This window comes from Medicago sativa, chromosome 3 (assembly GCF_051527215.1).
Source record: "Medicago sativa cultivar Bolivia chromosome 3, Bolivia_mono, whole genome shotgun sequence".
Lineage (NCBI taxonomy): Eukaryota > Viridiplantae > Streptophyta > Magnoliopsida > Fabales > Fabaceae > Medicago > Medicago sativa.
In genome coordinates this window covers 50,508,713-50,534,343 of record NC_140751.1, presented here as the reverse complement: position 1 = coordinate 50,534,343, position 25,631 = coordinate 50,508,713, and the positions used below count along the sequence as shown (strand labels likewise).

The 25,631-nt window shown below is 33.2% G+C and overlaps 3 protein-coding genes and 2 long non-coding RNA genes across 10 annotated transcripts; 2 read left to right on the top strand and 3 right to left on the bottom strand.

Moving 5' to 3' along the window:
- Positions 1 to 1,513: 1,513 nt before the first annotated feature.
- On the bottom strand, positions 1,514 to 5,804 carry LOC146938045 (uncharacterized). Its single transcript, XM_085752093.1, has 2 exons — positions 4,761 to 5,804; positions 1,514 to 3,350 (listed from the first exon to the last, which is right to left on the bottom strand). Exons 1-2 carry the CDS (start codon positions 5,137 to 5,139, stop codon positions 1,618 to 1,620), a joined length of 2,112 nt encoding a protein of 703 aa, XP_085608219.1. The 5' UTR covers positions 5,140 to 5,804; the 3' UTR covers positions 1,514 to 1,617.
- On the top strand, positions 3,317 to 4,913 carry LOC146938046 (uncharacterized). 5 transcript variants are annotated; one of them, XR_015031109.1, is made up of 4 exons: positions 3,317 to 3,914; positions 4,015 to 4,206; positions 4,433 to 4,509; positions 4,612 to 4,739. XR_015031109.1 is itself a non-coding variant. In XM_085752091.1 (4 exons), the coding sequence occupies exons 2-4, from the start codon at positions 3,801 to 3,803 to the stop codon at positions 4,777 to 4,779; spliced, it is 474 nt and encodes a 157-aa protein (XP_085608217.1). In that variant the 5' UTR covers positions 3,317 to 3,652; positions 3,795 to 3,800; the 3' UTR covers positions 4,780 to 4,913. The 5 variants fall into 5 exon arrangements, 4 of the variants coding, with proteins under 4 accessions (XP_085608217.1, XP_085608216.1, XP_085608215.1 ...); XM_085752091.1 differs by lacking the exon at positions 4,433 to 4,509 and having other exon boundaries at positions 3,317 to 3,652; positions 3,795 to 3,914; positions 4,612 to 4,913; XM_085752090.1 differs by lacking the exon at positions 4,433 to 4,509 and having other exon boundaries at positions 3,317 to 3,657; positions 3,795 to 3,914; positions 4,612 to 4,913.
- A 3,486-nt stretch (positions 5,805 to 9,290) lies between the features above and the next one.
- LOC146938044 (uncharacterized) lies at positions 9,291 to 10,707 on the bottom strand. Its single transcript, XR_015031108.1, has 2 exons — positions 10,224 to 10,707; positions 9,291 to 9,569 (listed from the first exon to the last, which is right to left on the bottom strand). It is a non-coding gene; the product is annotated as an uncharacterized LOC146938044 (long non-coding RNA).
- Positions 10,708 to 11,128: 421 nt separating this feature from the next.
- On the bottom strand, positions 11,129 to 13,489 carry LOC146938043 (uncharacterized). The gene has a single exon (XM_085752088.1). The coding sequence runs from the start codon at positions 13,444 to 13,446 to the stop codon at positions 11,347 to 11,349; it is 2,100 nt and encodes a 699-aa protein (XP_085608214.1). The 5' UTR covers positions 13,447 to 13,489; the 3' UTR covers positions 11,129 to 11,346.
- Positions 13,490 to 23,185: 9,696 nt separating this feature from the next.
- On the top strand, positions 23,186 to 25,108 carry LOC146938042 (uncharacterized). Of its 2 annotated transcripts, XR_015031107.1 has the most exons (4): positions 23,186 to 23,732; positions 23,876 to 24,113; positions 24,231 to 24,325; positions 24,798 to 25,108. It is a non-coding gene; the product is annotated as an uncharacterized LOC146938042 (long non-coding RNA). The 2 variants fall into 2 exon arrangements; XR_015031106.1 differs by lacking the exon at positions 23,186 to 23,732 and having other exon boundaries at positions 23,823 to 24,113.
- The last annotated feature ends 523 nt before the right edge of the window (positions 25,109 to 25,631 follow it).

Genomic DNA, 25,631 nt, shown 5'->3' with positions numbered 1-25,631 from the left:
TCAATTCTATCTATCCTGTAGCGGTAGGCGAATCTTTAGGTCTGTTTCATGCTCTCCAATGGATGCATGATATGAAGTTTGACAATATTGATTTCGAGTTAGATTCGAAGATCACAACTGATGCCTTCCACTCTCGCAGAACCGACGTAACAGAATTTGGTAATATCATATATGCATGTCGGGATATCTTTACCACCTCTTTTACAAACTCTAGGGTTGAGTTCACTAGGCGGCTCATGATCTTGCAAGGGAAACCACTTCCATAGCTAGTCCCGTTGTATATTATGTTATCCCTCGTTGTATTGAAACTATCATTATTAATGAAATGCTATAAGCATCTTTTTCTCAAAAAAAACTAAGCATATCCGTTCTTAAAATTGTTGTGCACTCTACTGATTGGATACTGAATGAAAAAATTATAAATTTTGTAGATTAATAAATAAACTATTGAATGAGAAGAATAAAAACACTAAAACCTGGTATCTCATTTCATTGGCCTTAAAGGGAACTAAAAGAGTGTACAAAGCAAGTAGTGCTAGATATGTAGCCAAAAGAGATGAAGCAACACTAAAGTAGAATACCAAGACAAACCAATGGGTTGGACCATCACACATGAAAGTCACAAAAATAATGAAGGTTATGTAATTTCAACCACCATCAAAAATGAAGTTTAATGCGTTCCGGCACCTGGTCCAAAGGTAACTCTTTATTACAAAAAAAAAAATGCTTACATTATGTTCCTTTCACACCATCCAAATAATAGCCAACCAATAACTTGAAGACCAAAATGGATTTCTTTCCTAGAAACATATGAACCCCCGAATTGATGAGTGTGCCCGAAGACATCAATCGGGTTAACCGTTGAAATACACATCCAAAGCTAAAGCAGGATTTATGAGACTATTGCATAATCTATAGAGGTATCTATTTGCTATTTGTTTAATTCGTTCCTATCCTGTAATTTCAACATTGTCACTAGATATAATGGCCACTTGGTAATGAATTATACTGCTGAATGATTATAGCCAACATTGTCACTACATATAATTTTCATAATCAGACAAGTATTGCAGACTAAAATTGTTAGCAACAATGTCATCTAATCATTGGTGAAACAATGCATATCAATTTAAATATTAGAGGATTCATAGACTGCTACTAAGTATCAAATATCAAGGATTGCTGCAACAGAAAAGTTTAAATTAATAATGAAAAACTTTTTGAATCTGCACATGTTCAAAAGATTACATTAAAAACTACTGCACTCACCATAAATTTGCATCACCTTCAGAGAATAACTAGTCTTTGATTTCATTAAACAGTGCTTAAATTATACTAGTCCACTAACAGGAAGTGAAATAATTCATGATGTACATGTTCTTCATCACTACAAATCCATAATTTGCTTCATTCACTTTTATATTTGCATGATCTATAATATAACCCTAAGTTTAGTACCTTCATATTGATTAACTACTACTAATTACTACAATTGAAAGCAACGAGCATAGGCTGCACAAGAAAAAGGGAACTAATAGCAATCAAGTAATTGTAAACTATTACACATAATTAGGAATATGAAGTTGGTTCTATACCAGCAAAAAAAACATTGTTAGATCAAACATTTTCAATCTTTTGGCCAAATCTTGCTTCTTTGAGCTTAGAAACCACTCTTTCAAGCTTCTCGATCCTGTTTTCAAGATCAAGTACCATCTCTAGTGTAAAAGGCTCAACATTTTCGCCATTGATGTCATTGACAGCATTTCTATCATAAAATAGACTCTTGCTTTCATCTTCATCACCACATCCAACTATTTCACCATCCACTTTTGATGATATAAAAGCACCAAGTTCAGAACTAGACAAAGAGACTTCATTTCTGGTAACATAGCTACAGCTTTCACCTTGAGTCTCAGGTAAAGAAACTATGTCACTAGACATCCCTGCTTCTTTCCTCCCATCTGCATCTTTCAATTCTTTCTCTAAATTCATACATATATGGATTATGCCATCATAATTGTACTCTTCCAACACATGCTGACAACCCTCAATAGATATGGAAGGAACAAGAGTGTTATGTTTTGGAGGAAGACTTGAAGAACCATCGGCATCGATATTTTGATCAGCTCTGAAACAATCAAGCACAGAATTTTCATAAGGAACATCAACATAAAATTCATCAACCTTCCTTGTTTTTGCTTTTAAGCCATCATCACAAACATCAATACCACTTCTGTTAAAATTTTCTACACAGGGTCTATGTTTCCTTGAACTTCTCTTTCGGCCTACAATTTTCTTTTCAAAATCGCCGTGATGCAATACCAGTTGCTTCCACCACCTTGCATAACGTGTGGTAACATCTGCCTCAAATAATCTTGGTGGAAAATACAATTTTTTATCAGATATTGGCCTGCAGTAGTTTTTCCAAGCAATGTATTTAGTCTCATTGAACCTAGCTACATAACCCGGAACATCTTGATCGATTCCAAATTGCATAGAAACTCTATGTGGAAGATATTGTTCTATAGACTCAAATCCAACAAGCTCGGAAACTCTAAGGCATACAACAAATGAGAGAACTTGTGTATCCAAATCCTTCTTAAATGGTACCAAAATTTCATCATTTGGATAAAACATTTCATACTTATCAGAATATCGAACATATGGACGCCAAAGAAAGTCATCCATAGCCGAGTCTAATGCCATCCTAACATTGTCAACTATCAAGGGCTTAACCTTATGCCACCTAAACAAAAAAGGGTCCCTATGGTTCAACAACATGGGTTGTGGCTGTAAATTTTTGAACCTCTCCCACACCCAAATTTGAACCAAATAAAAGGGTGATTGAAGAGTAACTTCTAAAGGAAATATATCACCACCAGCATGATATTTTGACAAATCAGTGATTGTTTTCTTAAACAAACTTAAATCCTTATAAATGCTAGCCAAAACAGCAGGTGCCAAAGCAATAGGAATCCCTCTAGCAAGATGAATAGCAATAGGAAACAAAGAACTTTTGACCAAATCTTTATGAGGAAAAACAAAAATTGACAACCAAGTAGCAAGAAATGCTTCATGTTCAATTTCACTACCTTTGTCAATAAAAAGATCCATCCATATTGATGTTCTAGCCTTACCTTGTTTACTCTTATAAAGTTGTTGTCTTGCAAGGATGAGCTTTTCTTCAATCTCTTTCATTTCTTGGTCTTTTACTTTGATGAAAACAGGATCACCAATGATAGGATAACCCCCCAAAACTATGACATCCTCCAAAGTGATAGTTGCCTCGCCAAATGGAAAAACAAAGGTATTTGTTTCACAACACCATTTCTCAACAACCAGTGGCGGAACTGGGGGGTGGCAAGGGGGAGCCACCGCCACCCCATTATTTACAGGAAATTACTATTATACCCTTCAGTAATATGAGTATTCCCAATTCTACCTTATTTCCTATTTCCCCTTCTCTTTCATCAGAAACGCGATTTTCTTCTTCTTCTCCCAGACCACCGCACCGCTCTCCATTCACCACACCACCACCGCTGCGACCACTCTTATATCCTTCTCCATCCATCACCGTCGCATCCTCCTCTGTTTTCTGTGTTGATTCTTCAGTTTAGAGAGATATCTCCATAAACCCTAATTGTTGTAAATTGTAAGGTGATGTGAAATTGAATGTAATTTCCTTCAAATCTGATTCTTCTTTAATGATTACATGTTCTTTAGTTGATTGCCATGAGTTTTCCATATGTTGTTGTTAAACCTGGTTGATTAGTGATTACATGTCTTGTTTGCAGTATGAAATGTTATGTGAAATGGGTCATAAATTATCCATAGGAGCTTTGACCAGTTGTATCACCAACACTTGTTCCCTTATCATCCATCAAATGGCAAAGAAACATGTCAAATACTACCTGGTATGTTTGCTTATTTTTTAACAGTTAACTGTGTTTGTAATTATTACTGTGAAAAAAACATAGCTGTTGTGTGAATCTGAGTGATGAGGTATATACACAGGTTGATGCATTCACAGATTCAGCATTCAAAGGGAATCCAGCAGCAGTGTGTTTATTAGAAGAAGATAAAGATGATGAATGGTTGCAATCATTAGCAACTGAATTCAACATCTCTGAAACATGTTATCTGACTCCTATTCATGGAACCTCTATTCCACGTTTTGGTCTCAGATGGTTTACTCCTGTTATTGAGGTACTACAATTCATGTCCACAAAATCACACACACTTGTTTTTAATCACACACACTCCTATTTTTAGTACTATGTTGTGTTTTTCAATGTTCTTGGTTTAGGAACAATAACAAATGTTGTTTATTCAAAGCAGTTTGATGAAAATTCTCTTTTTCCTTTGCATTGAATCAAAGCCTACTGTTTTGGGTAACAAAAGAGGGTTTTCTGATGCATGAATGTTTTTTCAGAGGTAAATTATTAGTGAAAGCAAACCAAGTCTTATTGGTTCTGCAAATAATGGAAATAGCACCGCTCCTGCTAGCAAGTAAGTAGGGTGGTGTGAATTGGCATTAGAGTTTACCACAAGGTTTTAAATTTAGGACATGTTACGATTTTTGATACTGCGAATCAAATGTTGTTGATGCAGCCTGAATCACAGTTACTTACAAACGCGACAATATCAAAAGCCATGATGTCGCAGCTCAGATTGCGGTCAAATAATGGCTGCGTTTCAATTTTTTTTATTTTGATGGCGGGATGGCAGCCACCCCAAACATTTTTGTCTGGCTCCGCCACTGTCAACAACCCCATATAGCAAGTTTAGATTTTTGAGTATGTGACACTTGGTGCTCATAATAGCATCAAAGATTCTAGCTTTCTTCCACACAGATTCATACTTTGGTTTAAGTTCATCAACCCAACTAAACCATTTCTCTTGTTGTTGGCGCCATCCATTGAAATGAATTTTCAAAGGACACTTCTTTGGATCAAAAACAGAAGAAGATGATGAAAATGGATCAAACTCAAAAGATAGTTCATCAGTGGAGTTTGCAACAGGCTTGAGAAAATGAGCAGTTCTGAGTGTTGGTTCACTGTCACCAGCAGGTGAAAGCATGAAATCTTCTCTCACCTCCATCTCCATGATGGTATATTCAGGTGAATGTTGCTTCATCATGGGTATGTATGAGACTGTTTCTTAAAAAGTTGAAGTCTGTCTGTAATGTACTTGAAACTTTTTTTGTAACGAAGTAATGTAGTTGAAAGTTGAAACTGAACAAGACCTCTCTTGCAAACAAAGGTAACAGTCTGAAAACTCTCTGCCTTTGTATAAATAGTATTTTTTGTCTTGGATAATAAATGTATTTTGTACATATTACTCTTATTACTATCATTTGTGTATAAATAAATTTTTGCATTTTCCAAGATAAATTGATAGTGTAAATTAAGGTTATATTTGTAAAATTTAATAGAGTTTATATATAGAGACAATTTTTTCGATGGAGGTTTATAATCGGTAACTGATGGAGTATCTTTTTGTAAAATCCTAGTAATATCTTCCATAAGAGAAATGTTAAAACCATTTTTTTTGTCATTTTCTCTAATATATATTTTCTTATTGCCATCACTTTATAAAGGATCTATTTTCAATGTGTTGTATCCACATGGATTTCATCCAATTGAATAGTGAGTATTAGAGAGCGTTAGAAAGAGAGTGTCTATAACACTCCTCTGTTCAATAATGTGGATTTAAACATCTGCAAAAATATATACTTATCGCTTAAGAATCTTAGTTTTTTTATTTTATTCTCTTTTATTTTTTTATCCGGTAGTTTAGTTGTTAGAAATTAATCTTTTTATGGTGAATAAATGAGGTATTTAAACAATATCTCTATCAATCAAGTTATATTTTTATATTTTTAAAAGATGTATTCATTAATTCTGCCAAAAAATATTATTTTTTCTCAAAATATCGTTTCACAAAAATATTAATCAATAGTTTTTCAAAAACAATAATATTCAATATGTTTTTTTTTGACAAGGTAATATTCAATATGATATTGCCAAAAATAAATATTCAATATGATAAATAGAGTTTCATTACATCAAAATACCAAACTCAACAAACAAACAATTCAGATCAAAGGGTTAAGGAGTTATATCACGAACGAATTATTCAAGAGAACCTGAGTATGATTTCGGCGCAGAACAATTCTTAATCAGATTTAATTTACCTCTCAAACAATATACCAAACTCAACCATAAGTAATAAAAAAAAATATAGGGTTAATTGTTTAAATTGTCCCTGTAAAATATGTGATGTTTGAAAAATGACCTTGTAAATTAAAAACCACGTATTCTAACCATGTAATTTGAGATTCTTTTTGTTTTGACCCTATAATATATGTGTCGTCCAAAAAAGTGATCTACATATTAAAAAATTTCATGATTTTTTTCCGGCATCTTTAGGATGTTAAAACATGGCTTTAAACAAAAAAATTAGATTTTTCGGACTATGGATGGATTTATTATGAATTTTTGTTGCCCATAATTATGAATTTCTTAAAAAATTCATAATTAATTTGTATCTCGTTTAAAAACTTCAAAATTTCATGGTGAAGGTTCTTATGAAGTTCTAACCATTCCTACAAAATTAGAGTATAGAATTTGGCCCATGAGTACACGCTTAGTCAAAACAAAATTGCAATTTCCCACGTTTTGGTTGAAAAATTAAAATAAATAGAAACATATTTGAAATGTTATGAAACTTTGCAGATCCTTTTTATGTATTTCTATAGATGTCTTTGCAAACAATCATCTCAAAATTCGATTTCTGTGTTGGGTTTTAGTTGTTTTGTTTTTTGAGTTTTTGACGCTTTAAAATTTCATAATTAATTCGTCCTTAGTTGAAAAATTCAACTTTTTTGTGTAAAGTCATATTTTAACGTCTTAAACATACTTGAAAAAATCATGAAAAAATTCAACTTCTAAGTAGCTTTTTTTGACTTCAACTAAGTTACAAGGTCAAAAATAATAAGAATCTCAAATTACAAAGTTAGAATATGTGGTTTTTATTTTTACAGGGTTATTTTTCAAACTTCACATATATTATAGGGTCAATTTCAATAATTAACCCAAAAATATATATAATTAAAAAAGACACCCACTAAACTATCTTATGAGTCTTTACTATATATGGTCCCACTCATAGTGTTAACGTTTCAGTGACTTTAGTTTTTTTTTTTTTTTTTTGAGGGAATAACTTTAGTTTTTTTGTAAGTAAAAAACTCACTTCATTTTTTCCTTTACGATATTTGGATAATGTACTCTGCCCCTTGTGGATTTCATCTGTGAGTTACTCGAACGGAATATAAGTAAAAGTGTGAAGCTAATTAATTTAAACCAAACTTATATATGCTAAATAAATACATGTCCTCACTTGCATATGTTACATTACAAATACTTCAAGAAAGACACCCACTAAATGAGTCTTTACTATATATGGTCACACTTATAGTGTTAACGTTTTAGTGACTTCAGTTTTATTAGTAAAAATTCACTTCATTTTTTTCTAGTAACACTTAATGAACCATGGTCACACTTAAAAAGGACCAATGTGAAATTGAAAAAAACATAAAAGACTATCGTGTTATAAACGTTAGCCCGTTTGGTGCGCATGATATGATAGAGACATAATAAGATAAAAATATGGATAAGGATAGGATATGATAGTGACATGATAAATATTTATCCTATCATGCGTTTGGTGCATATTTGATAAAGAAATAATAGCATTATTTTATTCTATCATGCGTTTAGAGTACACTTGCTATTGCATGATAAAAAATATATGTTATATTTAAATTACAAAGTTATCCTTGTGAAACAAATTCATACTTTCTAACAATTTTTTTTTCATATTTTTAATTGACAATCAGAAAATAATGAGTAAGTAAATAGTTTCTTATAATTGCAACAAAAAAAACCTGTACTAATAAAAATTAAAATATTCAATCACATAATAATAAACATATCTTTCTTCTCCTTCAAAAAAAATAATAAACATATCTTTCTTTAAAAAAAAAATAAACGTATACAATTACGTAAAAGAATAAATAAATAAATAAATAGCAAGTAGCAGAAGCAAGACAAATGATTTGGCTTAGAAAAAAATAGAATCACAAAATGCAAGAAAAAATATTAGAAAAAAAGTTGAACAACCACGAAAGCAACGCAGAAAGAAAATGAAATTTTTATTGGAATGAAATTGGACAAGAAAGCATGTTGCGGGAGTTGAACATGGATTTTGGAAGAAACAAAGAACGCGTGTATGATAGTTTTATGCTATCGGGTTGCTAACTCACCAAAAATCAAGGATAAGAATAACAAAGATTGGGTAGGATAAGATTAAAAATAGGTTTAATTTATCATTTTTTATTTGTGCACCAAACAATAGATTTCATGATGATAGGATAATTGTATCATATCATGTCTATCCATCACATCAAACGGACAAATTAAATGATTAAAGTCTAGTGGAACTCATCATCCACTAGAGTTCAATTTTTGGTTGGTTATCTAAAGTGGACATATTTTATTTAAAAATGTTGATGTTACTTCCATGTGTTTTCCGGTTAAACACAGTGAAAGTGTGATACAACACAAGTGAAATATTCTTTTTTACTCTGTTCTTTCATTTTTTTTTTTCACTTTACTTTTAATACAACATAGTGAAAAATTGATTTTACTCTTTTCTTTATTTAGTTTTTTTCTTCTTCCTTTATATCCTTTTTTACCATTTTCTTCATTTTTAACTCTAATTTATTTTGCTCTTATATCAAAGACACAAGAGAAATATTTGTCATCAATATAAAAATATAAGATAAATATTTATCATTGTTAAATATAAAGAATATAATACAAATATTTTTATCGATACTTAAAAAAATATTTAACAACTTAAATATTTTCCATGCTATATTTAACATGTTCTTCATCAATACAAATCCATAATTTGCTACTAATAACATATTTTAATCAACAGATCAAGTTATAAATTGAGCATGAAGTTAAATTTAGATTGGAATAATATTTAAATTGTTAAATCTACAAAGACATATTATTGCCACAGAATCATAATTAACGTATCTAAGAGTAAAACTATTTGAAGGTAATTTAGGTATATATGTAAATAGTTGGACTAGAAATTTTTTGTATACCCTACCCATACTAATGGTAAGATAACATTTAATAATAAACTAGACTCTTAGCACGGGTCTGTTATAGTGTTAATCATATGTATTATAGTGTTAGAATTACCGCATAATGTATGGTGCAAAAATGATTGTAAAATAAAAACCATAACAATTGATATGCAAATGTTTTTTTATAGCCCACGTTTGATGTTACATTTGTATAATCATATGAATCAACTAAAACACATTTTGAAATATTTCTTTATAGACCACACTTGGTGAAAAACACATTTGTATAATCAGATTGGTGAAAAACTATTTATATCATCACCCTCGTCATCATGAACCAATATCTTCACACCAGCAATCTCTGAGATTTGAGTGATTTTGGCTGAGTGATTGGGTGATTTTCCTACAAATGAATATAATCAGTATTCAAGGACTAAAATAGTGATACAGAAAAGAGTTGAACACAAATAGAATCATGTTTGATTGCACCGAAAAATAAGGCTTGGCTGTCTACACCGAAAGCTAGAAAACATAGGTAGAAGATTTTTCTTCTTGCACAGTAAAACTTTTTGACTATTCGCAACCATTGTCTTTTGGCTGGACATTAGTATCACGTGGTGGGCCAACAATAAATCATTGAAGCTATTAAGTATATTGGTTGCAGGTTGCAACCAAGCATTGCAATTCTTGCTACATGGAATAGTTTTTCACCAATCTGATGATCATGGGTAAAGAAACAAATTGTGAATTTATCCTTACATATTTAAACAAAGGACCAACAAATTCATATCAAGCATTAGTGTGCATTTGATAAGAATAATACTAAACTCAAAAATTAAATTCAAAAATCAATTTCCCCTTAAAAGAAAATAAAAGATAGGCTTCCAATGCAACACCAATTAAGAAAATAAACAGTGGAAGAGAAAATCAAATATTCATATTACCTTTGTGATCCGACCCGTGCGACAACATTACACATAAGATAGATAAATTTATGATTTGAGGAATCTAAATGTTATGATTTGTGAAATAGAAAGTTGATTCAAAAAGTTATCACCTTAGTGATCTTTGTCTTCCTCAAATCTTCTTCTTCTTTGACTGTCTGAGTTATGGATAGAAATTGGAGTGGACATGGCTTTGATGATTTTGGAAGGGTTAAAAAATGGGAAGAAGGTGACAGAGACGGGAGAAGAATGAATGGCAGAAAGGGTGAAGAGATCCATGAGAAAGAGAAAGGATTGTGACAGAATAGAAAAGAAGAGAGGAGAAAAAAATGAGATGTTAGGTAGACAGTCATGTGGTAGACAGCAGTAGAATTGATTTTTCTATGCCACATACCTGAGCCTTGTGCACATAATTAGGTAGGTGTTAGTTGTAGTTGTCATTAATGAGATCATTTGGGAGGGAAATTTGGGATTAGGGTTGCAAAAGTGCTTATCAGACTGCACAACATTTATATTAAGTAAGATTTCTATAAACTTCATTGTATATTTTCTACATTAATAGATCGTCAACATTCCATGTGAACTTAACTCAGTTTGAAGGGACAATACATTGTATATGATGAAATCATATTCATTAAACTAGTTGACTAAAATAAACGTCCACAGAATCCAAAATAATGAAGAAATGAGATAGAAAAGCATAGGAGTTGAAGAAACCACTACTTAAATGTAGGGGATTACATCCTATCATTAATAAGAACTAGTCCTTAAAATGATAGAAACAAAATCAACATTGGCCATTGAAATACCATTTCTAAATGTGTAACTCTTTGCTCCAATATTTAAATTAATAATGAAAAACATTTTGAATCTCCACATGGTTAAAAATTTCATTAAAAACTACTGAATGTTCATTCAGTATCAGTTTTCATCAGCTAGTCTTTGATTTCATTAAGCTTAAGCAGTGCTTAAATTCTTGTAGTCCACTACAGGAAATTGGAATACTTTCTGATACACATTTTCTTCATCAATACAAATCCATAATTTGCTACTTATAACATATTTTAATCAACATAACAAGTTATAAAAATAACAAACTTAGTAGCTTCATTCACTTTAATATTCTTATAATCTACAAAATATCCCCAATCAACTACTACTAATTACTGCAAAAGAAAAAAGGGACTAGTAGGAATGTGAAGTTGGTTTTATACCAGCAAAAAAAGCATTGTTGGATCAAACTTTTTCAACCTTTCGGCCAAATCTTGCTTCTTTGAGCTTAGAAAACACTCTTTCAAGTTTCTCAATCCTGTTTTCAAGATCAAATACCATGTCTTCTGTTAAAAAATTAACACTCCCATTGATGTTATTGACATTGTCATTTCTTCCACAAAATGGACTCTTGATTTCATCTTCATCCCCACATCCAGCTATTTCACTTCCCACATCTGATGATACAAGGTCAACAAATTCAGGACTAGACAAAGAGACCTTGTCAGTACATATTATTGCTCTTTTGCTCGCATTTGCATCTTTAAACTCATCCTCGAAATCCCCTATTGAAACTTCATTGTTATCTTTTGAAATTGGCCTTTTCAGTGCTAACATCTTTTCATAGTCTGCTGAAGAGGCTGAACAATCCTCAACAGATATGGAAGGAACAAGAGTCTTATGTTTTGGAGGAAGACTTGAAGGAGCATCGGCATCAATACTTTCATCAGCTCTCAGACTCTCAGGAACAGAATTTTCATAAGGAACATCTACATAAAATTCATCAACCTTCCTAGTTTTTGCTTTTAAGCCATCATCACAAAATTTTCCAAAAATAAGAGTGTCAACAAGATTGGGAGGAAATTCAGGTGGAACAGCAGCATCAATACCACTTCTGTTAAATTTTTCTACATGTGGTCTGTGTTTTCTTGAACTGGAACTTCTTTTCCGACGCACAATATTGTTAACAAAATCGTCACGACCTAATACAAATTGCTTCCACCACTTGACATAACGCGTGGTAACATCTGCCTCAAAAAGTCTTGGTGGAAAATACAATTTTTTATCAGATATGAGCCTGCAGTAGTTTTTCCATGCAATCACTTTAGTTTTATTGAACCTAGGCACATAACTTGGAACATCTTGATCCATTCCGAATTGCATAGCAACTCTATGTGGAAGATATTGCTCTATAGAGTCGATACCAACTAGCTCAGAACATCTCATACATATAACAAATGACAGCATTTTGTTATCTAAATCAATTTTGAATGGTACCAAAACTTCATCATTTGGATAAAACACCCCACATTTATCGGCATATCTAACATATGGACGCCAAAGAAAATCATCCACAGCCGAGTCTAACGCTAACCTAACATTGTTAATTGGTAAGTCCTTAACCTTATGCCACCTAAACAAAAAAGGGTCCCCATGGTTGATCAACATAGTTTGTTGTTGTGGTTGCAAATTTTTGAACCTCTCCCACACCCAAATTTGAACCAAGTAAAAGGGTGATTCAAGAGTGATCTCCAAGGGAAATCTATCGCCACCAACAGGATATTTTGACAAATCAACAATTGTTTTCTTAAACAAACTTAAATCTTTATATATGCAAGCCAAGACAGCTGGTGCCAAAGCAATAGGATACCCTCTAGCAAGAAGAATAGCGATCGGAAACAAAGACTTTTTCACCAAATATTTATGAGGAAAAACAAAAATTGACAACCAAGTAGCAAGAAATGCTTCATGTTCAATTTCATTACCTTTACCAACGAAAATATCGATCCATTTCGATGTGGTAGCCTTACCTTTTATACTCTGCCAAGGTTTCCGTCTTGCAAGGATGAGCTTGTTTTCCACCTCTCTCATTTCTTGGTCTTGAAGTTTGGTGAAAATAGGATCACCAATGACAGGGTAACCTCCTAAAACCACGATATCCTCCAAAGTGATGGTGGCTTCACCAAATGGAAAAACAAAGGTGTTAGTCTCACAACACCATTTCTCTACAACCCCATATAGCAAGTTTAGATTTTTGAGTATGTGACACTTGGTGCTCATAATAGCATCAAAGATTCTAGCTTTCTTCCACACAGATTCATACTTTGGTTTAAGCTCATCAACCCATCTAACCCACTTCTCTTGTGGGTGACGCCATCCACTGAAATGGATTTTCAAAGGACACTCCTTTTGATCAAAAACAGAAGAAGATGATGAAAATGGATTAAACACGAAAGATGGTTCATCAGTGGAATTTGCAACAGGCTTGAGAAAATGAGCAGTTCTGAGTGTTGGTTCACTGTCACCAGAAGGTGAAAGCATGAAATCTTCCCTCACATCCATCATTGTATCTGTTTTGGAAAAAATGGTTTGGTCTGCAAAAGCTAAGTTGGCACTAAATATAGAGTCAGTTTTAGGCAACTTGACAAGGGCTCCCTTGTAAAGGAAGGTAAAATGCGAAACAGTGTGAAACCCAAATTACCCTTTTTAGTTACTTGGTATTCCCTTGCAAATTCTTTATATTAAGAAAAATTGGTTGGACTTAGTCAAAAAAAATTAGTTGGGTAATTAATATATTTTGTATATTTTTTTGTCAGGTAGCCTAGTGGCTTTGTATATTTTTTTGTCAGGTAGTTGGGTAATTAATATATTTTGTATATTTTTTTGTCAGGTAGCCTAATGGCTTTGTATATTTTTTTGTCAGGTAGCCTAGTGGCTAGAATTCACCTTATAAGGTGAATAAGTGGGGTGTCCGGAGTTCGAACCTCGACCCCTGCATATAATAATGCATTGTCCTACCAACCGAGCTATGCTCACGGGACTTTTTGTATATTACTACTACTATTAGTTTCCGAAAAAAAGTAGATAATTTAATAGTATAAATTGAAGTTTTGTTTGAAAAAAAATATATCAAATAGTGGTAATATTGGGTTTATATTTTTTTAAAAAAATATATCAAATAGTGGTAATATTGATGTGGCTGAGAATTGGGTTTATATATATAGGGAGGATATATTTTTTAAACAAAACTAATTTGATATAAACCCAATATAAACCCAATATTACCACTATTTGATATATTTTTTCAAACAAAACTCATTTTTGTTGATGTTTATTTTCATGTTTATTGTGTTTATTTTCATGTTTATTGATGTTTATTTTCATTTTTGTTGATGTTTATCAAATATCAAAGCCTGCCGTTCACTTAAGACTCTAACACTCATTTTTATTGTGTTTATTTTCATGTTTGATTAATTTCACATAATTTAATTTATGACTTTTATTCCATGTTCATATTTGTTGATGCAAACTAATGTTATAATTTTCTTTTTTGAGATTTTGCATGTCGATCACTCTCAAACATCACTTAGTTTCATTGTTTCTATTACTTTGAATGTAACTCTAAAATTAATAATATAGCCACTTTGATGCTTATATAAGAAACTCTACAAAACCCGTACATCGTACGAGTTAGAGTCTAGTGATAGTTTAATAGTGGTAGTAGTAATATACAAAATATATTAATTACCCAACTAATTTTTTTTTTTGACTAAGTCCAACCAATTTTTCTTAATATAAAGAATTTGCAAGGGAATACCAAGTAACTAAAAAGGGTAATTTGGGTTTCACACTGTTAAGCATTTTACCTTCCTTTTGCAAGGGAGCTCTTGTCAAGTTGCCTTAAACTGACTATATATATATATATATATATATATATATATATATATATATATATATATATATATATATATAGGGTTTGCTAGGATACACCCACTTGATTTTATTAAGGTGTGTTTTAGCAAAAATATAACTAAAAAGTTGTTAAATACACCTTAAGGTGAATGTTGCTAAAACACACCTTCTAAAAAATAAGTGGGTGTATGTTAGCAACTCCTATAGGCATTTGCTAGGATACACCCACTTATTTTTTAGAAGGTGTGTTTTAGCAAGTTATAACTAAAAAGTAGTTAAATACACCTTAAGGTGTAACTTGATAAAACACTCCCACATAAAAACTAGTGGGTGTGTTCTAACAAATCCCTATATATATATATATATATATATATATATATATATATATATATATATATATATATATATATATATAATAGTTTAGGATTTAAACATAAGAAAAAATAAATGCACTCGTGAAAATAATTAAATGCATATTCAATTTTGGCTTGTTAAAAAATGCTTATTAATTAAGAATATTAATTATATTTTTTTAAAATAAAAATATTTTTTATAAAATATAGGGTTTAAGAGGTGAAATTAAAAAAAAATACAGAGAAATGAAATTAAAACATCAAGGGAGGCCAAATTACTCACACTCACGTCTGAGTTTCTTTTTTTTTTTTTTTTTGTCATCAGTCATCACACTATTTAAGAAGGAGAGTTAATTTTGTATGGAAAAGAGAAATTACGAGTTACTAAGGGCACAAGTTAGCATGACTCTTTTATAAAATTATTATGATTCATTAATGACATGGGAAAGATAAATTAAAAGAATTGAAAAAGGACATAGTTATAAATACTCCTAGTAAATAACATAATAAGAAAATAAGTATTAATGTTTCATTGGTATTGTAAAGTCATTTATACAATTACACCATTTTAGATTCATTCATTAAATGATGTATGTGGTCTATAATAAAGACCATATACATCATTAATCTTTTCTCGCAATTCTTCTAGACGAATACACTATCTTTTTTTAAGACACCCGGTAAACTATCTTATCTTATCAGCCTTAGTTCTTACATTCTGGTCACACTTTTTTTAAGACACCCGGTAAACTATCTGATCTTATCAGCCTTTAGTCGTTACATTCTGGTCACACGCACGCATAGGATTAACGTTTCAATGACTTACTTCATTTTCTTTCCATAAATGGTTACTTCATTCTTTTTCTATAATATTTGTAGTTTTGTATTAATGTATTCTGTCACTACTCACTAATGGATTTGTGAGCTAATCGAACTAAACATAAGTAAAAGTGTATAGCTAATTAATTTAGTCTAAACGTGTGTGTATATATCAAATATCAAAGAAGCAATCCTCAAAAAGAAATTTGGACCAGCCTTTTGAGACCAAGCCCAAAATATGGGCGGGCCATTTTTGACAGCCCGTTAGTAACAACAAAACACACGGAAAATGCAATTCTTCCAACAATCTTAGCAACAACGATCTTCCAAAACCCTACATACACTACAAGAAATTTGCCATATAGCAACGGTCACCTTTAGTGACTGTAAAGAAATGTGTTGGTATAGATAGCATATTGGGACCGAAATTGCAAGCCTGCCGTTCACTTAAGAGTTTTTGCCCAAATACGAAAACAAAAAATTAATTAAAAATAAATTCGTCTCACATATCTCAAACTATTATTATAACAAAAAAAAAAGATCTCAAACCATTATCTCCCTCTTGAATGTGCGATGTGCACTCTCTCAAACTCGATCTTCTTTCTCTTCGCCTCTCAAAGTCTCACCCATTGCATCTGACTCTCTCTCGCCACCTCTCACTGCGGCTCTGTCACCCTCACTCACCTTCTTGTTCTCTCTCGCCACCTCTTTCAGTTTACTCTGTAACTGGATTTCGTCGACCGGGTTTGGGTTCCAGCTATATCAATCATCAGTTCAACAACATTCAGGTACAATCTTCATTCTTTCTGTAACCTTTCCTCTGTCAATTTCATTAAATTATTCTTCAATTATTTTTATAGTTATGCTTTAGGGTGTTCTAGGGTTCAATGTTTATGGTTTCCTTGTGATTTCATTAGGGTTCTGAACTTGTGTTTATGATTAGGGTTATGAACTTGTGCGCAATATTAACATTCACTTTCCACTTATCTATTCATCACAGACCCCACAAACTGCTAAATCTTTCTTTAATAATTTGGGTCTTTAAATATTCTCCAAAAGAAAGGTAATTTGTCATTTTCTTCAAATTTTCCCTTTAGTATTCAAACCATGATGTTTAAATGGGGCTTTCAAATTCTATTTTGTATGATTTGTCAGGGTAAAGATGGTTTTAAAAAAATTTAAATTCTATTTTGTATGACATGTTTACAAGCTCCTTAGTTTATTTCTATAAGTTGCCCATGATAGCTTATGCAAAACAACTTATAGAATATATGAAAACAATTAAAATTTATTTTATCTTATTTTATTGAAACAGGTTATACATAGGTGTTTATCATGATAAGTGCTTATGCTATAAGTTGCAAATCAAGTGTTTACCAAATAGGGCCATATATTATTGGGTGAAAGCTTAAGAATGGACTTTGATATTATGTCCTCAACTAACTTTTGTGAGCTTGAGCTATTGGGTAAAACATGTGAATAATTTTGTTGAGAAAATGCCTCAAAATTGAAGAAATTGGAATTCTGGTAGCAGAAAATTGGTGGCCGATTTTCAGAGCACGGGGCCGATTTTGGACTCTGTTTTTTTTGTCTGTTGGTTCTGTAAAAATCGGTGGCCGATTTGGTAAGCACGGTGGCCGATTTTGACAGCATAAAATAAAACAGAAACGTATTTTCGGGCCTAGATTTGTTCTAGTTTTATTGAGGATTCTTTTACTATAAATATAGACATTGTATCAGTGTAAATCTTGAGATAGAGGGGGCTGAAACAAGGGTTTAGAAAGGCAACAACAAAACTAGGGTTTGTATAGAGTTTGTCTCTTTGGAACAAACACTAGGTTTTGAGGGTTGATTAACCTTGGGAAACACTATTAGGATTGAGTCTCTTGGTTACGGGAAGAGGCTGGGATTTGGGTAGAATTAGGCTGGAGACTTATTCTTGTAACCCATTGATATCTCTTTTGTAACGTTACTCCTCATATAGTGGAACGGAGGGCTGCTCTCTCCCCCAGACTAGGTCAATTTGGACCAAACTGGGTCAACAAATTCTTTTGTGTTCTCTCTTTCCTTTTCTCTCGCTGTTGTTTTCTACTTTTGGCTTGTGATTATAACTGTTCCATACACTTTGATTTTGGTTGCTTAATTATCCCTTGCTCCACACATCAAGTTGTTATTGGTGTGAGTTTTTCATCGAATTCGCAACAATTGGCGCCCACCGTGGGGCAAGGGTCAAAGGATAATCTAGTACCATGGGTTCAAAGTGGGATATTGAGAAGTTTACCGGAGATAACGATTTTTGGTTATGGAACGTAAAGATGGAAGCGGTATTAATACAGCAAAAGTGTGAGAAAGCTTTGAAGGGTGAAAGTTCGTTACAGGTCACCATGTCACTTGCGGAGAAGACCGAGATGGTGGACAAGGCCAGGAGTGCCATTCTCTTGTGCCTCGGGGATAAAGTTTTGAGAGAAGTAGCAAAGGAACCAACTGCGGCATCAATGTGGGCAAAGTTGGAATCTTTGTATATGACAAAGTCTTTGGCTCATCGGCAATTCCTAAAGCAACAACTCTACTCATTCAAGATGGTGGAGTCAAAGGCCATCATGGAGCAACTTACGGAGTTCAACAAAATCCTTGATGACTTGGAGAATATTGAGGTGCAACTTGAGGATGAAGATAAAGTTATACTCTTGTTGTGTGCTCTACCGAAATCTTATGAATCGTTCAAAGATATCATGCTCTATGGCAAAGAAGGCACTGTTACCTTGGAAGAAGTTCAAGCGGCTTTGAGAACCAAGGAGTTGACCAAGTCCAAGGACTTGAGAGTTCATGAAAACGGTGAAGGCCTAAGTGTCTCAAGAGGGAATGGTGGAGGTAGAGGTAACCGGAGAAAGAGTGGTAAGAAGTCAAAGTCTGAATGCTTTAACTGTCACAAGATGGGTCACTTCATGAAGGATTGTCCGGAGATTAATGGTAACTCCGCACAAATTGTCACTGAGGGTTATGAGGATGCAGGTGCTCTGATGGTGTGGTGTTGTTTGGAGGATGAAGGTGATGTTGGTCACCTTGGGATTGATGCCTAATGGAGCGGTGTTCGTCTGGAGAGACGTTAAACACTCAACATCAGTCAGGAGAGGCGGTGGTAAGAATACTCATGATCAGTCTGGAGAGGCGGAGGCAACAATACTCATGATCTACCTGTTGAGGTGGAGTTTCAAGGTTGAAGACATAGTGGGATGTACGCATTTGCTAGCTAGTTGAGGTAGAGTACGCTCAGCGTGAGGTGGAGTTGAACACACCGGTAATGGTACGATTATGGAGGACCTTGGGTGCTATGCTCTATGGTGAGAAAGGGATTTCTTCATAAGGTTGAAGAATCTATAGCACGACTTCAAGGATACCTTCAAGGAAGCGGGAGATGTCCTGTGTTGAAGATGGCATGGTGAATGTTTGTGGAACTACCTAAAACTCCTAGTGTAGTTGGACTGCAAGGACTCTTCGAGAAGACGGAAGACGTTCCGATGGCTGAAGAGGTTTAGGTAAAGGCTTGTGGAACTACCTAAAATTCCTAGTGTAGTTGGACTGCAAGTACCTTCGAGAAGGCGGAAGACATTCCGATGGCTGAAGGGATTAGGGTGTAAACTTGTGGAGCTACTTGGTGTAGTGGGAAGCAAGGGAAAGAGCAGCAAGGTGTTGATGTTAAATGGGCATCATCACTAATTTGGAGTCAAGGTGGAGATTGTTGTGAAAGTGCCTCAAAATTGAAGAAATTGGAATTCTGGTAGCAGAAAACCGGTGGCCGATTTTCAGAGCACGGTGGCCGATTTTGGACTCTGTTTTTTTTGTCTGTTGGTTCTGTAAAAATCGGTGGCCGATTTGGTAAGCACGGTGGCCGATTTTGACAGCAGAAAATAAAACAGAAACGTATTTTCGGGCCTAGATTTGTTCTAGTTTTATTGAGGATTCTTTTACTATAAATATAGACATTGTATCAGTGTAAATCTTGAGATAGAGGGGGCTGAAACAAGGGTTTAGAAAGGCAACAACAAAACTAGGGTTTGTATAGAGTTTGTCTCTTTGGAACAAACACTAGGTTTTGAGGGTTGATTAACCTTGGGAAACACTGTTAGGATTGAGTCTCTTGGTTACGGGAAGAGGCTGGGATTTGGGTAGAATTAGGCTGGAGACTTATTCTTGTAACCCATTGATATCTCTTTTGTAACGTTACTCATCATATAGTGGAACGGAGGGCTGCTCTCTCCCCCAGACTAGGTCAATTTGGACCGAACTGGGTCAACAAATTCTTTTGTGTTCTCTCTTTCCTTTTCTCTCGCTGTTGTTTTCTACTTTTGGCTTGTGATTATAACTGTTTCATACACTTTGATTTTGGTTGCTTAATTATCCCTTGCTCCACACCTCAAGTTGTTATTGGTGTGAGTTTTTCATCGAATTCGCAACAAATTTTATATCTAACACTCTTAAGTTGGTTTGGTCCTTAAATGATTCTTCTGTTATCAGATATTAACATAATTTGTCATTTTTGCTCTTTGCTCTAGTTCTCTATTAGGGAATTAATTTATCTATACAAATCATTGAAGGGCTAATATGGTCACCGTTAAGTGCTAAAAATTAGTGGTAGTGGAAAGTATATATATTGATGTTAAGGGAACAATTTCCCAAATGGAACCACATTACAAGAGGAATAGAATATGATAAACCAGACAAGGGAATTATAACAGAAAGATCAGAGAGAAAATGATTGACAGTCCACCTTTTTTCTTCCCTCATTCCCTGACCCCCATACTCTTATATATAGTCCTTTGTGTCTATTGTTGAGGAAGCACATTCTACTCCCCTTCCTTACAGCATCACGTGTCACCTTTTTCTTTCCTTCACTCGCACCTTCCAAGTTAGTTGGAGTCTCATTAGCTGACTCACTCCCTTCTAATTTATTGCCAGCTGGTGTATTCATCACAGTAACATCGTTATCTTTGAAAGGCCAAATTAGAGGCTGTTTCTTTTATGATGTTTTTAGTGAAAGAATAATTTGGGTGGGAAAGGTATTTTCTAATGGAATTTAATTTATGATTTTCGCTTGATCATAGAAATCAAGATTACGGTTACCTGGTTATAACGCATGTGTACATGTGTGTGGTGATACATCTTTTAATTTACTAATTAAAATAGGAGACTTGAATGGGACATAGAAATCAATGTTGAAAAATTAATTTTTTTTATATGCAAAGAATGTCTAGGTAAACAGAGAATGTCTACTGTTGAGATTAAGCTTGCTATCATGTTCTTAGGGTAATAGTAATATTATATGAAGGCTGAAAGTGAGAATATTGAGACTCTAATTTAGCAGCATAAATTTGGGAATCTGAAAATTGGAAATTATGGAGCTGAACTTGGAATTTTCTAGATCGTGATTTCCATTTATCGTGTTGATATCCTCTGATTAAATCTGGGTTATGTAGGCTGGTCTAGTATGAATCAAGGACTATATATAACTAGCTTTAATTATGGTGGAATTTGTAAGTTATGTAGTGTGAGTGAGCGTTCTTGATTAAAGGTTTGAGATTATGAACACAAGGAGTTAAATGTGGTAACTAGTTAAAACCATATACTTTATGTCATGGAACTAATTAGAAGGTTTTCAGGTTAGTTCAGGTTTTATTCTTATAGGATCTTTTTAATTTATATATATATTATACATACATGTATAGAAAAATGACATTCTCCTAGTTGTGTGATATTAGGTTAAATTGAATTCTTCAAATTTGTGGAATTTAGACTCAATCACTACAAAGATTTAATTGTGCACTTTGAAGGCGAGAATCCATGAATCTAAATTAGTATTGAATATCTTTAGGCATGTAACATATTGTACAAAATATGTAGGGCAGCAAGAAAAAATATGTTACAAGAGTTGAGTGTATGGAAATGCACAAGGACATAATTGGCCAAGATTGAATGATACAATTTATAAGATGTCAATAACTTTTCTTGTTTGTTCTAGCATAAGGTCAAAGAGAAATGAAATCCTAGAATTCTTTTTTATTCCTTTATGCTTTAATATAATCAAATATGGAACAAAAGAATAGTCCCAATGATGAACAGTAAGGAAGGAGTTATAATGGGGAATAATTCTATTGAAAGTGAATTCCAATGTATTGAAAAACCCACTTGGGTTGGTTCGGTAGGCTTTGGACTTAGGAGTTTGCTCCTCCTCAAGGTTTTGGGTTTGAAGAGGGTTAAATTTTTTGGATACTTTGTTTCGTCTTCTTTTAGCATTTTAATTATTTCTAATTTTGGCTGAAACAATTTTTTTCCCACTTAATTTGATGATCTCATTTTTTTTTAGGGACTGATAATCTCATTTGTTAGTTGGTGGTGTGAAACATTGATTGACATAGAGTTCATGAGTTTCATGTCTTGACCCCAATATTCTCAAATGTTCAATACTTTTTCAGTTCAAACTTTTTTCACATTGATTCTATGTGTTCCTTTTCTATTTATTAATTTATTTTATTTTCTCATGGGACCTTGGTCCATTTGGTCATATTAGGTTACCACGATGACGGCTGATTCATATCGACAATCTTATAACCACCAGGTGGAAACAATTCAAGAGGATACTATGTAAAGAAAAAAAATTGGCTTGCTGATTTCCGGACTCCTTACAGTAAGTTCTTTATTTGATTGTCGCCCATATTTTCATATTTGTCACTTACAAGTGTAATGGTTTTTTAAAAATATTCTACAATGTATCTATCTTATTGAAGAGAAAAATAGGATTAAAGAGGGTGATTAAAAAATCCAGTAAAGGATCATAATACATTTTTCACATATTTTATTTTGTGAATATACATGATTAAAAATATTGTTTTTGTGGCAACAAGTGTACATAGGATCCCAGTTTTGGTTGTTGATATTGAGTTGTATAATTTACATACATTTAAGGTTATCAAAACCCATTTTAGTAGTGATCACATAATGTGTAAATTTACATTTAAGGTTATCATTCAACATTTTTTATTTATAAATTTTTTGGATGTATCTAATGTTTAATTTCAATCTTTAATAGAGAAAAAAAAAAGTTATAAGCAATTGTAATGGTGCATTTTATGTTTAAGGGAAAAATAACAAGGAGAAGAAATTGTATGGAAAATAACAAGTTGATGTTTTTCGTGTTTTGTATCATGATAGGAATTAAGTTTTAGGAATTTATTTAGATTACACAAATCCTTAAGAGTATAACTAATTTATTAGTGATTATTACACTATTTGAGTTCACTGTGATTATTACGCTATTTGCTTGGGTATTAGTGACACTAATTTATTACTTTTTTTATTAGTAAAAGTGTCTCTTCACCCTGTAATGCATTTTTTTATGTTGTAGATAATTACTTTATCCCATAGTGATTATCTCTGAACTTCATTCGTTGGATAATGTTTGAAAACTTTGAGTTGTGCTTTTAGCACTATTAAGTTTCTGAGGTGATTTAACTATGAAGTTTCTTTTGATCTGAAGTTAGAGACCATCACCTTCTTTTTCCTTCAAGCACATACGTTGCCATGATCAAATTTTTAATGAAGTGCTTTGAGTCAGAGTTGGAGAAAAATAAGTCCTTAGAAGGATCGACTAAACTTGTGTCATTAGTCAAGACATTATGTGGTTCCTGGAACACTATGTCATTTGAAGGCTCTGTTGAGTTGCATGTCACTTCTTCCATAGAATTACTTATAATTGGTTCACATATGCCAGAGGTCAGATGTTATAGTTTCTTTATTGCTTTCTTTTTGTGTGGTGTGTTTGGTTTTGATTCCTGTTGGGGTGTTGTGTTTGTGTTTAGGGGCTGGATTTTGCTCCTTAGCAATTGATATGTCTGAAATTGAAATTATTATTGCAGGTTTGCTACTAGGCTGATAGGCATTAAGAGAATGCTAAATTTCAAAAGAATAAGAATGGAGAGCACATTGAATCGAGCGTGGTACAAGAGAATTCCATTATACAGCTAATGAAGGTCTTGTCAATCTTATGTTGCAGTTTCGTATCAATGCTTCTTCATGTTATTTGGCAGATCTTCTATGATCCATCACCATCACCGTCCAAAGAGAAGTTTTCACCTGAATATCAGCTCCAAAAAGGTTTTTTAAATACAAATTGGTTTATGAATGATGTTGTTAACTGAGTCATTAGCAAGAAGGGAAATATGTGTTGAAGAAAACTTGTTTAATTCTTCTTTTTTGATTACATGACTGCAGTTTGAAAGTTCCTTGAAGAATAAAACTACTAAGTTTCAAGCACTACATGTGAATTTTTACTAAGAGAAAGCCACTTCCTCTTCAGACCTTGCAAGGTACTTCCTATACCATTATCATCCGAGGTACTAATTAGCATTATTTTTTGTGGGGAGCTGAACTTTTAATACACTGAAGTTGCTGGTAGTATGATATTTTGCCAGCCACTGAAATATATATTTGCGATTGCTATGAAATTAGGTGCTAAGGATACAATAGACCAGGTTATTTTTCCTAATTCTCTTTTTAGCTTTTTAATAATTGTGATTTGGAGATTTTGATTTTTGTCATTCTGATTGTGATTTGTTGTGCTGAGTTAATATTGATATTAAAATATGACCGAGATGATAGTGGGAAAAATGTACGTTAAACCTACTTTTACATGTCATAGGCGTTTTTTTTGTTACTGAGATTTCTTTTAGGATTGAGTGTATTTTTCTCCTTGTTGTGTTTTGTTATCGTAGGATGTAGGCTTTGTGTTGTGTGTTTTTTGTTGGATTCTAATAATTCTCTCTCTCTCCCATGTTGCAGACGAGTGAATTTGTTAAGGTGAGAGGCAGTGGCAAGTTTGAAGTTTACTTCCTTGCAGCATCCGCTGAAGTGTGTGCCGGCTTCAAATATGATTCAACGACTGTGTGGATAACATTCTCCGTTCCAGTTCCTTAAGAGGAGATGCTTAAATCGTTAATAGAAATCCGAGCTTAAGTCATAAATATGTTGTGTTAAGTTAATTCTATAAGGATAAGAGCTTGGTACCATGTAGCTTTGTTAGTTTGTAAGATTTTAGTTTCACATGTTTGTAAGACTTGTTAATTTGACAATATAATTGAAATTTTCTTTTATTTTGCTTTAAATATTGTGTGGTGCATATAATAAAAAACTATTTGGTTTAGACAAAAATATTTATTTGTAAAAAAAAAAAAGACTTATAGCAACGGGCAGTCTGGTCCTATACCAACGGATATACAGGTTGGCTAAAGCAATTAAACAGGTGTAAAATACCGTTGCTATAGCTCTGAAATTTTTAGCAACAAGCTAGTTATCCGTTGGTATAAGCTATTGGGACGGCACTTCTGTCGTTGCTATAAGCATAGTATCCTAGACGGCAGGTGGCCGTTGATATAGGTTTTATGACCTATACCAACGGTTTTTTGGACTTTTACCAACGGTTTCTGCCGTTGCTAAATGACAAATTTCTTGTAGTGGTAACGTACGTATTCATCTCACCCACCTCCATCTCACTATCAATCTTTCGGCTAGGAAATGGATGATGATGAAGTAGAATCTTCGTTCAATATTAATGTGACAGCAGAAGTTCAAGGAAAATTTGTCTCAGTTGTATTTGATGGAAGAGCATCCATTGAT

What these genes read in the sequence shown, in the direction of transcription:
- LOC146938046 (XM_085752089.1), top strand. Translation starts at nt 3,780, where the DNA reads ATGTCTTGTTTGCAGTATGAAATGTTATGTGAAATGGGTCATAAATTA. An exon ending in AACATGTCAAATACTACCTG is followed by an intron (nt 3,915 to 4,014) that starts GTATGTTTGCTT and finishes GTATATACACAG; the next exon opens with GTTGATGCATTCACAGATTC. An exon ending in GGTTTACTCCTGTTATTGAG is followed by an intron (nt 4,207 to 4,611) that starts GTACTACAATTC and finishes TTGTTGATGCAG; the next exon opens with CCTGAATCACAGTTACTTAC.
- LOC146938045 (XM_085752093.1), bottom strand. Translation starts at nt 5,139, where the DNA reads ATGATGAAGCAACATTCACCTGAATATACCATCATGGAGATGGAGGTG. An exon ending in GCTATATGGGGTTGTTGACA is followed by an intron (nt 3,351 to 4,760) that starts GTGGCGGAGCCA and finishes GCCACCCCCCAG; the next exon opens with TTCCGCCACTGGTTGTTGAG.
- LOC146938043 (XM_085752088.1), bottom strand. Translation starts at nt 13,446, where the DNA reads ATGATGGATGTGAGGGAAGATTTCATGCTTTCACCTTCTGGTGACAGT.